We start from the raw sequence: 13,750 nt of genomic DNA, 5'->3' as shown, positions 1-13,750 counted from the left end.
TTTTAAAAATTCATAGACAGATAAGGAAGTGAACCAATGGACAAGAGATCTAAGTAACTTTCAAAGTTGGAAAATTTGCTATTTTCCCAGTAGGATGAAAAGTTCTGGTCCAGAGTGTCTTAGAAAACTGTGTGTAAAGGTTACTGGTTTAAACAAATAATATGGTATCCCTGTAATATTGGTATTCTCAGTTTTAAGGGTAAGCATCTGAAAATACATGATATTCAGACTAAGAGTCCAAGTTATATATGGAGCCCAAAGAAATCAAATGCCATTCTTCTTATGTGCAGATTATTTTATTGTAAAAATGTAGCAATTACAAATCAGTCTGTTGCAAAATCAATGCTATATGAGCATAGATGTAATTCCAAGTTCAGTTCCAGGTAGGAGTAAGCATTAAGCTATTATGTCAGTGAAATTATTTTCAAAAGACATCAATGCATTAAACGTGTTTTTCCTATACAGAACTGAGAGAAATGAAAATTACTGAGTAGGTGATCTTTTCTTCTTATACAATTACAGCCATATTTTTATACAATAAGGCCATGAGATGATATGTAAACATACTAATTTCACCAAGATTTTCTTCTCATCAAATAAAATCATATTTCTGCCAGAAACTGTCATTCTAGTCATTTTAAGTGAATAATCCAATCAACTGTCAAAAGCAAGTACGTTTTCTTTTTTACCACTATTAAGCCCTACCCTTATTCCCCCCCAGGGAAATAGCGCTAAACGCCATTACTACGTTATTTGCGATAGAAACCTGGATTATTATTTGAAAGACATGGCTTGCGATTGTGCAACTAGCCCAGGAGAATCTTCTATCTGGCAAAGAGTGGGTAGGTGTGTGAACACCATGGTTTGCTTCTCAGATGGAGAGCAACTTGGGGCAGGCCCGGGGCCCCGACTCACAGGTTGGCTTTCTCCCTTGCCGCCAGGTGGGACCCATGCTGCATAAAGGTGTGAATCGCATTCTGTTTTAAAAGAACAAGACCAGCAGGTTAATTAACTCGCTCAGCAGCAGCAGCCTGGTGTTCTTCTTGGCTTTAATTTGTGCTCACATCAAGATAATAACCATTGGGAACTGCATTTACCTACATGACCTTATGTGGTCTGGAGCTAAAGCAAAGAGGGTGTGCTGTGCAGGTGAGTTCTTTACATGGCAAGGGAGTGTCTGAACACCTTGGAAAATCTAACAGTTGTCCCTGGGAAGAATCATCACTAAGGAAACCAAACTTTCTAACCCAGTCTGATCCAGGACACCCTTCCTTTACCCCCGCCGGGCTGCTCTGGGCTCACCTTGGGTTTCTGAGCATTGTATTCGTCCAAAAGAGCCTGGATGCGTGCTCCATAGTCAGGATGGACATCACTGAAGTTCTTGACCTAAAACCAAACGACAAAAATGTAAACTACCCCTAGCCCCCTCTTAGGCTGGCCTCCAGCACGTGTGGCACAGTGTTTACCCTGTAGGGGAGGAAGGAAGACACAGCAACGCAGCGTATGACACCACAGAGTAAGACTGAGAGGATTCGGGGAAACCCTGGCACAGACCGGCTGAGCAACCTTGGAGAAGTCATTCCTGAGGGTCAGTGTCCACTCCCCACAAAACGAGTGACATAATGAAACCTACCTCAGAGAACGAGGTGAGTGGCACTTGCTGCCTATAAGGAGCTGGCCTCAGGGTGACTCAACAAGTCACAGTGATTTGTAGAACGAGATGGGCCCAGACACCGCCTGACTTTAAAGTGAGGTGTACAAAGATGGTGGCCCGTGCTGGGCAACTCCACATACTTCGAGCAGGAGTTCCCAACCACGGGCTGATCCTGAGCGGACAGCAGGAGGGCGGCACTGTGAACCCCCAGGAAGCCTTACAGTTTCAGCACAGGCAAGAGAAGAAGACCAAGGGTTCAAGGCCAGTTCTGCTACTTACACACTGTCCCACTCGTTCTCAACAGTGAGATAAAACCCACCCCCGCCTACCTCAGAGAACAAGCGTCCAGCTCTTGGCTGCAGAGGGAAACACGTAAATAGTATCTCCGCAGTTTAAAAGGTTATTTTTAGACACGCACTTGTGAGAGACAGTTAAAGACACAGAACGTTGCCTACAGAGAAAGTGCCCAGCCTGCTGGTACTTGTCTCCAGGCCTTTGAACACATCCCAGAGAGATGCCGGTCCAGCTGTCCCTTTGAACAGAGAAGCAGCGACCAAGACAGAAGGCAACTGCAGGGTTGTCTCAACTTCCAAGAAGCTTACTCCTGTGGCAGGCCCCAAAAACTGTGAGCAGGAAGGCTCCATGCAGCACAGTGAGCTGCCATCAGAAATACCCTGGCCCCTCTGCTCAGGAGTTCAGCCTGATGTGGCAGCGGCTCAGTGCTCCCCAGAGACAGTCCAAGTTTCTAGCTGCTTCTGAAGGAAGGTCAGGTGTCATGATATCAAGTGGTTAGATAGGCTTCGCAACACACACACAAAAAAGCAATCTGTATTTCTTATCATCTAAAGTTGAAGCAAAATTGGGGCAGGACCCACATTTTTATATTGCACCTGACTCTGGCACAGAACTTGGTGGCAGTCGATGAAGAGCGTAGGACAGAATTCACCCTGAATTCAACTCAATTATTACACACTGGACAAAAAACTGAAGGATCAGAGGCTATGCCACATTCCCTGAAGAAAAAAACATGCAGAGCAAAAAATCGGAGGTGGGCTGGAGATTAGTGCTAATTTTTTTTTAAGTCCAATTAGCTCAAGCAGAACAGAAGCAACATTCACTTAAGGGTTCTCTCACACAGCTGCACTCTCTCCGCTGGCCAGCAGATGTCACCCGCCGGCTGAAGTATCACTCACCGCTTTCTTCTGGATGAAAAGCTGTGCATCCTTCAGGTGGCCCGCAATGTTCTTGCACAGGCGTTTCCTCTCCTCCTCATTCAGCACCTTCGTGTAGAACGTCCGCACCTGTGCAGGGAAAATGCACGATGCAGAGACTCAAATAACCAGTCTGTTGTGAACAAAACTCACCCAATGTGCCACCTTTGAAATGAAAAAATAACTTCTCATTGGTGTAATAAGAAAGTGTTTAGAATTGAAGGATAAGTTATAATTCTAGCGAAAACTGTCATTTGTATGGAGTTCCTCACTTTTTGTTTTGTGGAACGGGGAGAATTCAGTTGACAACAGCTCTCATAACTGTTTCTTGGAGTAATGTCCTTTGCAGTCAGTGTTTAGATGTCTCTTACAAGCTAAAGACACAGTAGAGCCTACAATTAAGAATCCCACCACGTCTCGCTACAGACATGTCCAGAGCCGGCAAGCCGTCATCAATGGAAACTTAGCATGATACAACCTTTGTTCAATTTATCCAGAACCATAGAGGAAGAAACCCGAATTCATTAATATATACCTTAGTTTTTCAGAAGCCAAACTTTCTTGGAGAAGGCACATGTGAATAGTGAAACTCTGTACAATTAAGCTTGACTCTAACGTGAATATCAATCGATTAAAATTAGAAATAGCAAATTAGAAGTAAGGTAGATGAGTCCTAAGGGCTTTGCTCACTTCTGAAATCAACCATTTCTAAGTAACAGCTATGAGTTTTATTCTAACATGTCATTCATTCATTCATTCATTCAACCACTATTTTTTTTTAAAGATTTTATTTATTTATTTGACAGACAGAGATCAAAAGTAGGCAGAGAGGCAGGCAGAGAGAGAGAGAGGAGGAAGCAGGCTTTCTGCGGAGCAGACAGCCCGATGCGGGGCTCGATCCCAGGACACTGGGATTCTGACCTGAGCCGAAGGCAGAGGCCTTACCCCACCGAGCCACACAGGCGCCCCTCATTCAACCACTATTTATTTATAAAGTCCCTATAATATACCAGGCACCATCCTATATCCTGTTCTACTAATGTTTATAAAGTCCAAAAATACCCAGTTATCCAAAGTATCAAATTCATACAATGTCAAAATGTTCATAGCTTTTCTAAGTGTGTTATCAAATACAAAGCCATAAAAACATTTTTTAAAAATGTGAACAAAGTTTACACTTGAAACCAAGGTTTAAAAAATCAAACTTTGGGGGTGCCTGGGTGGCTGAGTGGGTTGGGCCTCTGCCTTCAGCTAGGGTCATGATCTCAGGGTCCTGGGATCAAGCCCTGCATTGGGCTGGCTCTCTGCTCAGTGGGGAGCCTGCTTCCCCCTCTCTCTGTCTGCTGCTCTGCCTACTTGTGATCTCTCTCTGTGTCAAATAAGTAAAATCTTAAAAAAATAAAAATAAAAAAATAAAAAAATCAAACTTCGGACATGACCACAATCCAATCACAGTACTGCATTATGGGGATTTTCTCAGCTCTATCCCCCAATTCACTAATTCTCTCTTCAGCTGTATCTAATACACTGCTTAACCATCCACTGAGATACTTTAGTCCATTAAATTTTTATTCAAAAGATTGTACTTTTTGTTTCTAAAAACATCTATTTGGTTCTTTCTTAAATCTATTCATTTTTGTTTTTCCATATCTTATTTTTATCTTGTGGATCATATCCCAGTCTCTATCTCCTTGAATACAGTATACATGCTTATTTTAAAGCCCTTTTATATTATTCTATCATGTACATGATTCTTCCACCTATGGTACGTGCAATCTCTCAGGGCACTGGATTTCCCCACTTGTATTATAATTCTTCCCTGGGACTCATCTCCAACAGGAGTTATCTTCTACAAAACCATCACCTGCGTCCAAATTGTTAAGGGGTCTTGTGATTTTTTTCACCATTTCTGCAAAGGGGCCTAAAGGGTTCGCTGACTCATTGCTTTTCAGGTCAGGACTTCTAGGTGGTTCTAAGTGGAACAACACTGCAGAGACCTCACCTAAGAGGAGGAGAGTAGAGGAAGGGATGCCCAGTTTCTCAGGAAGTCTAGAGCCCACAGGCTGGCAAGCTGTAGCCTCAGTCTTGTGGGTAGTTTTTCCCATGGAGTGCCGGTTCCTGACTCTCATCATTATGTCACAGGTCAAGAGGCCAGTTCTAGCTTTCTGCCACACAGGGAGTCTGCAGCCTAAACTCCAAGCTCCTTGGAGTCATAAAATCTTGATAAAGATGTAAATCAAATCGGTTACCCACCATGATATATATACCTTTGATGTTCATGCACTATTATGATTCCTTTTTCATTTCTAGAACCCAGAGATTTAATTTTGTTTGTTAGCTCAACTACTTTTCTTTTTATTTTTTAATCTAGCATGTCCATGTATGACAAACAGAAGTGTGGCCTCCTATGTTCCATCAATCTATCATCAAACTAAAAGGAAATTGGTCCTGCAGTTTCAGTGGTGTGCTGGAGCCCACCTGCTTATGAGAGCAGATTGTTATCTTTTTAAGAATTTTGTGAGTTGTTAAAACACAGTTGTTATTAAAAACTCAATTATATGTATATGTATAATTTACATACTTACAGTTAAACTACATTATAAACAAAAATAATAAACCTTCAAAATGTATGCTCTCCCAACTAATACACTATTACCTATGTTCCTGAGATTATTTGTGTCTACTGTATTACTACGGTAGAAATAGAACAAAATAGTGTGATACTGAACCACATGTCCCAATGCCACAGATATAGTGATGCCATGTTCCTAGCTTGGAATCAGCTCTAGGGAATATTGTCACCAAGAAGACTGACAAACACTGTAGGGTATCTGGGTGGCTCAGTTCGTTAAGCCGCTGCCTTTAGCTCAGGTTATGATCTCAAGGGTTCTGGGACAGAGGCTTTGCCAGGCTCCTTGCTCAGCAAGGAGTCTGCTTCTGCCTCTCCCTCTGCCCCTCTCCCTGCTTGTGCACGCTCTCTCTCTCTCTCTCTCAGATAAATTAAATCTTAAAAAAAAAAAAAGGAAAACTGACAAACACTATAAACCAGGGCTTTGCCCCCTGTACACAACTGTTAATATTTATCAACACACCACTCAATAAAACTCACATAAAATACTTGCTCTCCCAGAGATCTGGTTAATCTAGCTCCAAGAGAGTAATAAAAAAGCACATGTACACACACAGAGAGAAAGAGGGCCCCTCCCTCAGCAGGTGGACAGCTCAGCCGGTGGCTGCAACAGAAGTAGTACGTTCTCCTTACCCATCTGAGCCTGGCTTCCGCAGTCACGCTGCTCGGGCAAAAGGCAGGCGGGACTTGGAAGTCGAACTGGGGAAGTCTCCAGGGAGCTCTGATCTGCACAGCCTTACACCTGGCTAGCAACCACCATCTGTACACACAGCTCAGCAGCTCAATGCAGAGGAGCATGGACTCCACACACAGGACAGCTGTTCAATTTCATTGACCCGATAAAGATTCTAAACGGTTTTATCAGCTCCAACACCTAACCATAGAACTTTGATCGCAGGACCAAATTCTTTTCAAAGGAAACATGATATTTTTACTAGCATACGCAAATTGAGAGAATGATTTTTCTTCTTCTGTAAGCTTTTTAATTTAAGTGTTACAGCCCTACAGTAAAGGGCACCAACCCTAAGTGCAGGTTCAATGATTTCCCAGTGAACATACTACGCAACCACCACCCAGATAAAGAAGGAACATCACTTACACCTCAGAAATCTCCCCACCAGACCCTCCTCCCGATCATTATCCCCCTTTCTCCAACTGCATCCCCAAATGCAATTCTTTTGACTTCTCATATTTTCAATGTGTTCTGGCAAATGTGCTTATCTAAGCTCTCGCTGAACATCTGCGTAACAGGAACAGTCTTGCACATGTGTTCCGGTGCTCACATGTCTACATCTCTATTGGGTTCCTACATAACAGTGTACTTTACCAGGGTCAAAAGACACACACGTGTTTAGCTTGATTGGATACTGAGACACAGCTTCCCAAAACAACTAAACTAATTTGCACTCACAGGAAAGAGAGCGTTGTTTCTCATTCTCTCAACACTTGGCGTGGCCAGTCCTAATTCTAGCCACTCTGGTGCCTAGGTAGTGCTATCTCTTTGTGGTTTCATTTTGTACATCCCTGCTAACTATAGAGATAAACCACTTTCTTGTATGTTTTTCAGTCATTTGGATATTGTCTTCTGTGAAGTGCCTATTCAAGTCTCTGCCTATCTTCTATTCCTTGGTCTTTTTCTCATTGCTCTGTAGGAGTTCATTACATATTCTGGACATGGGTCGTTAGTTAGATAAACTGCATATATTTTCTCTCACTCTTTAAGCCATATATTATCTAAATTAATTTTTTCACAGGTAGTATTAGCTAGTTTAACACCAGAGCAGGCCTCATGCAGGCAAAAGGTAGGGACTGTAGTACAATATATTGGTATCATCAGCATCACTAAAAATAATGCAGTAACTACAAAAGGCTTTTAGAAGATGCTTCATTTCATCTAAATCTGGTTTATATCCTACTATGCAAGCATCCCTTTCAAATAAAGACGTCTTCAAGGTGAATTAATTCATGTATTTAAATATCTTTTACTTAGAACCCACATTTATAAATTGAAAAAGTAGATACAGTTCCTATTCTAATTTAAATAATAAGTTTAACACCAACCACCCAAACCGAGCTCTAGGACAACAGGACTTTTAAATCTCCTTTTTCTCTTGTGTGGGGTCTAAGTTGTACTGGACACATTAATGAGGAGGCTCCTCTTTAAAGTGACAGGGTCTCTTTCAGTGCACCCACGGAGAGAACCTCACTGGGACAGCTATTGGTGATCAGAAAGAGGGTGGGCACTTGACCTGGGCGGGAAGCCACAGGCTGGTCAAAGGTCAATGATGCAGCCTAGAGTGAAAACATCAGTGAAATCAATTCGACTCCCTCTCTCTAGAATCTAACAAGGAAGTACTGAGAGAGAGAGAGACAGTGAAAAAAGGTCCCCCGAAAAAGTAATATATGGAAAAAGAAGCCATAGAGAAGAGTTAGGCCAAGGTCCCAGCAAAGCAACAGCAATGTTAAAACAGACGCTATGAGGAAGCGAGGAGGAAGTCAGGAGGACACAGTAAGAATAAGCAACTGGTACTGAAAAATAGAAGCCGACAGGTGGAGAGTGGTTCCGTCCCCAGAACAGTGCTGGTGACCAGTGCGCCCTCCAGTGGACACAGCCACACTCTTGCTATGGAGGCTCCTAGTGCTACTGTGAATCCTGTTCTAGTCCCTTAAATCTGGGCTGTCCTGCCTGGCTTCTCAGAAGCGGTTTTACTTAAGCTTTATTTACACATTTCTTACATTTCCATGCATCATCACTGCTTTCCCAGTGGCCCCACCTATAATACCTTCAACAAAATTTGGGGGAACCGAAAGAAGTCTCCATACCTTATACTGAAAGAGCACAGAAACACAACACTTCAACTCCATCTAATAAAGGCACTGACTTATGATTAGAGATGTCTTCTGTGAATTCAATTTAAGACATATTAGACACCTTAAGAGGGGAAAATTGGGGCAGCCTGGGTGGCTCAATCAGTTAAACGTCTGCCTCTGGATTTCGGCTCAGGTCATGATCTCAGGGTTGTGAGATCAAGCCCCACATCGGGCTCTGTGCTCAGTGTGGAGTCTGCTTGCGATTCTCTCTTACCTGAGTGACGTTATCTTCGTTGGCACTGTTGAAGCGCTGCACGTCTGGAGAGCACTGGCTGCTATGTTCCAGGGCAGAAGGCTGCTGTTCTGGAGCACTAAAACTATTGGGGTAGTAATTTGGAGCACCACCTTCAAAAGAAAAGCATACAGATTCACTTGGGGAGGTGAAGAATGAATTAAGTCTACAAGCAGTCAATGTAGTAAGATATAATTCAAGTGGCGATCACATCTACATGTATATCATATCCCGACATACATGCATGCGTTTACACATACAATCCATATGCACGCACATGCCATTTTTAACATCTCCTATTTAGCTATAGGCAGGACTCAGATTCCTAGAGAATAATGCCACCTTCCAAATGCTCTCATGGGCAGTCTCACTCTGAGTTTTAATGAAGAGATCTTAAGTTTTCTTGAATACTTCAAGTGATCTGATCTTGAAAATCTTTCGCTGCTTACTGGTACAAATACATTTATACAGGTTTGATTTGGCCCCCACAGAAGATGAGACCCAAAGATACATTTCAAATCTGAGCATTTCATTTGGGATTGGGCTCAATTCAAACACTGAATCACAGAATCTTGGGGAGCAACTGAAAGTTCTAGCTCTGCTCCTTCAATATACAGACACGGATAAACCGAGCCCTGAGATGCTAACTGCCTGGGCATGGTCATGTGGTGGTTAGTGCTAGAGCTGGGATCTGGGATCTGTCTGCTCTCTTCCATTCCAGCACAGACTATACTCCTATTACAGAACTCTATTTCACTATTTCTTCAAGGTTATTAAGATTCTCAGAATATCTTTCCTTTATTGACTACGACTTTATTCAATTCTAGCTTCACTTTCACGTCCTTCCACAAGTAAATAAAAAAGGACTTTAGTCCTTTAATTTGATATTTCTAGTATGGCTGCACTCATTTATCTGGACTTACAGAAGAAGTTACGACAAATGCAATCAAAACATATTTTCTGACTTCTGGAATAAATTAAAAGGCCTTTTTTTTTTTTTTAATTCTGGCATATTTATTTTCCTAACTGCTTCAGCTGATGTTGGCTGAAGGTTGAATTGCCTGAGCACATGCTGCCTAAGCAGGAGTGGCCTAGAAACCTCTTGAGTGTTTTGAACAAACCAGTCTGAGGTTGGAATTTTAACCAGCTCACTGCCAGGACAGATTATGCAGAGTGGATAATCAAGGTGCCTACAGATCACACCCATCAAGGCATCAAGGGCATGTAGGAAGAAGGAAGGCCCCATACTATTATGGGGCCTGATCATTAGCCCTGGAGATTCATTCCAGGTCAGCGTTACCTATCTGGAAGGCAAAGTGCTCCAACAACCAGCCACCACAATGGTCTTCCACACTAAGAATTAACTTTTTGAAATGTGCCAATTTGAGTAATTTTAAAATTCTACCTCCAAATGAGTTCTGACCTTTCCTCAAAGTGGGAGTTGTCTTCAAGTCACTGACTACTGGGAACAATTAAGCTCTGTCATTAAACTTCAAGAGCACAACCCAAATGGTTGGCTTTTAAAAGTAGGCAAAGGGTGTGTCACAATGTATCTCTGAATAGTTTTTTTCACACATATGCCACCATAATGGTGAACAAGAAGGATAAACGTGAAGCAAGTACTTATTAATGAAGTTCCAGAATATACATGAACCTCTCCAATACAGCCAATCTCGGGAATGAAAGGACTGCAGAATATGAAAGGAAGAAATCACTTTAGAGTAAAACTGTGGAAGACCGACACAGGAAATATCAGTTACTTTGGGCAACAGCACATCCCCTGAGCTCTGCAAACCTCAGGGAGAAGTACTGCAAATTCCTGATGTAATCAGTTAGTGAACAAGTAAACTCATTAAATACATAAAAAGGCTTAGTCAAAATGGTAACAAAAGCAAAGCACAAAATCATATAAACAAAATAATCTTAAGTCTCTGAAAAATAGTCCCAGAGAAAACTGGCAGGAAATAAAGCAAAAGGCAACAGTTATGGCCTCTGAGTGTTGGGGCTGTAAGTGGGTTTATTCTCCCCTTCTCTTCTCCAAATTTTCTCTAGGGCACAATGTATTATTTGTATCAGAGAAAAGCAAACATTGTTTGAATACAGACATCTATGGCTATAAATATAAATCATTAGTACATTTTCTGAAGGGATCACTGTAAGCAGGCTATTACTAAAACAAATGTGCCCTAAATGGGGGGGGGGAGAAAATTAAGATCGATATTAAACTAGAGAGCATTAAAAGGAAAAAACATTAATCAAACATTCTCTAATTAGAACAAGTAATAAAAAATAGAGGCTGTTTGTACATGGGCACCAAAGAGAGTAGTTAACAGAAAAAAATCATAAATTTTATGAATGGGCTCCAAAGAACAAAATGCAGTAACATCTCATCTCACCATTTGATTTACATGAATTCAACTATATCCACTTTGAAAAAAAGAAAAAAGTGAGGGAGAATTCCTTGATTTACTCTGTCTCCTTTATTCTAACCTGCCCCATGCCCTCAAAACCCCACCTACGTTTCTTCCTCTTTGGCCCCAGCCAATTACAACGGAAAACAAGAAACAGGATCTCTTGCCTTTGCACTTCCAAAAGTCTTAAGTCCTAGTGATCCAAGAGTGATAAGGAACTGTCCACTTTGTGAAAAGTCTTTGAAACCTAACCCCTAAAGCTGAATGCTACTCTTCAACAGCCATGAAAGACCTTTCTCCCACCATCCATGATCTGATGGACGGCAAGGAAAATCTGAGATGGGAACTCTTGATTAAACATATCAAACAGGTAAAAAATAGTCTTCGGGCAGTTTAAACCATCCTTGCTTCAGGGAGTAGAAGGTTCCCTTGGTCGTCTTTGCAGAGGAGGAGCCCGAAGACCATGGGCCTGGCAGGGCCTCCCCCACCCTCTGCTCAGCGGCACCTTCAGGCTCCCCACCCCGTCTCCCAGACATCTGAGGCCTACCCTGATTGTCCAGCATGCACATGGGGCCGTCACGCTGGTAGTTGGCCACTCGAGCACGGAAAGGACAGTTCACAGGTATCTGAAGATAGTTGGGTCCCAGGCGGTGGCGGTGAGTATCAGGATAGGCAAAAAGGCGGCCCTACAGTTAAAAATGAAACAGGCGCTGTGTGCGGTAACATACACAACAGAATGGTCTTCACACTTGCTTCTCAAACATCAAGCACGAAGCACTCTCTAGAGTGTTACCACCAAACCCTGCGGAGCCCCGCAAAAGAGCAAAGTTTCAATCTCCTGAGTTCTCCCGAACTGAACAGTCCTTAATCTTCCCCATCACACATCCAAACAGCCACGAATCTTCACACCTGTTCCAGAAGAGAACTCTTTTTTTTCTCCTCAAATAACAAATTGGTGCCCTGCCTTATATTATTTCCCATTCTTAAGGATATATTCATATTGTAAAATATATTTGCTAGCACTCCACTGATTGGAATCCATGTCCTTTCCACTGCGATCTGGCTTACCACTTTGGGTAACACTTTAAAGTTTAATAACATGATCTTGTTGAAAGGTAATGGAGACCATTGTTCATGACCATACAGCCACTGTCACCCTCAGATGCTCTTTAGTTCCCATCAGAGTGATTTCAAAGTCCCCCACCTGGCTTCCCACTTTCAGCTCAGTAAGACCAGCAGTCCTTCCGCGCTGTACGTATGGCTTCTCACATCCTCCCTGGCGTCGGAACTCACAGCTAAATGACGTATGTTCTAAAACAACTGAGCCAGGGACTGATATCTTGACCACACCTACTAAATAAAGCCCTTTCACTTTTTAAACACACTTAAAAAAAAAAAAACCAACAAGAAGACAGCACATAAATTTAAAATATGTTTGCCACAGCCAAGTTAATACTGACAGAAATTATAGGATTCATTCATACAATTCAATTCACTAATAGAATTGCATGATTTCAGTTTATCATCTTTTCTCAGGACCCTCTTCCCAACAGTTTCAAATGAAATGTCTCAGACGCTTGGTTTTTGTTGTTGCAGAGAACATGGATATGATCTGTGGTCCTTTGCCCTGGGCCAAGGCCTCCACCCAATGCTTCTCAGGTCTTCTAACTGTATGACTCAGTGTTGTTAACTGTCTCCATGTCTCACTGTGGCCCCAGAGAGCCATGGTGACCTGGATCATGAAGAGAATTTGGATAATATTTGTTCTTCAACCTATTCCCTCAATACCAGGGTTATATAGGCTTAGCTTTACCCTGACAAGTTCTACCCTGACAAGCTCTACCATGACAAGTTCATGCCTTGGCAAATCCCAGTAACCTCCTTCAGGTTCAGCTCCCTTCCAACCCCAAGGCAGGGCAAGTTGGATGCCCAGGGTCCCAGGGCTTGGCCTCCTTTACTCCTTTCATACCAGCGCTCCTTCCTGTGCTCTGTGAGCTGCTTGGCTCTCCTTCTCTATGCCCTGACCTCCCGTTCACCAACTGGACTGATTCTACTTGATATGCACACATCACATTTCTCAAAACCGAAAGGGACAATTGTACAAACTTCTACTCAAGCACTGAAGTCCCCTCTGACTGATGCTCAATGCACCCAATCTTACTTCTTCCACTCTAGGAAAAAGTGACTGTTTACAGTTGAAACACACTCAACATGGTCCACCTGTACTCAGGCCTCTCTCCTGCCCCATTTTATCTCTGCTGAAAACTGAAATCCTACTCATTCTTTAAAAGCCATCTCAAATGCTACCTCATTCTTGAAACTTTGTCATCCTCCTCCTAACAGACAAGATTTCTCCTAACTCACATGACATTCTGCTTTATATTATAGTTATCTTATGTTTTTATATGTTATCGCAGCCACAGCAGTCTATCATATGCAGACAGGTATTCAATTTCTTTTAGTTAAGGGGCACCTGCGTGGCTCAGTTAAGCATCCAACTCTTGATTCTGGCTCACGTCATGATCTCGAGGTTGTGAGATCGAGCCCCACATCAGGCTCCACTCTGGGAAATGGAGCCTGCTGAAGATTCTCGCTCCCTCACCCTCTGCTCCTTCCCCTCACATGTGAGTTATCTCTCTCTCCTTCTCTAAAACAAATAAATAAATAGATAAATAAATAAATAAAAATGTGTGTGTGTGTGTATGTGTATATATATGTGTGTGTGATACAGATCTATACGTT

General features: G+C 42.4%; 1 protein-coding gene across 2 annotated transcripts in view; it reads right to left on the bottom strand.

Annotated features, from left to right (window-relative positions):
- Nucleotides 1–280: 280 nt before the first annotated feature.
- The window catches only part of CAT (catalase), a 38,230-nt gene continuing 24,760 nt past the window's right edge, over nt 281–13,750 (bottom strand). Inside the window, exons 9-13 of one of the 2 annotated variants that reach the window (XM_082748943.1) lie at nt 11,556–11,694; nt 8,580–8,710; nt 2,848–2,955; nt 1,303–1,386; nt 281–977 (exon numbers count right to left, since the gene is read on the bottom strand). In XM_082748943.1, the coding sequence (XP_082605069.1) occupies nt 912–977; nt 1,303–1,386; nt 2,848–2,955; nt 8,580–8,710; nt 11,556–11,694 (528 nt within the window). In that variant the 3' untranslated portion in view covers nt 281–911. Of the gene's footprint in view, nt 978–1,302; nt 1,387–2,847; nt 2,956–8,579; nt 8,711–9,584; nt 10,646–10,685; nt 11,695–13,750 lie in introns of those variants that run through there. The other variant, XR_014316341.1, reaches the window with a different exon arrangement.

This window comes from Mustela nivalis (assembly GCF_964662115.1).
Source record: "Mustela nivalis genome assembly, chromosome: 9".
Classification (NCBI taxonomy): Eukaryota; Metazoa; Chordata; class Mammalia; order Carnivora; family Mustelidae; genus Mustela; species Mustela nivalis.
The sequence above is the reverse complement of the archived record's forward strand: the minus strand, read 5'-3'. Positions and strand labels throughout refer to the sequence as shown.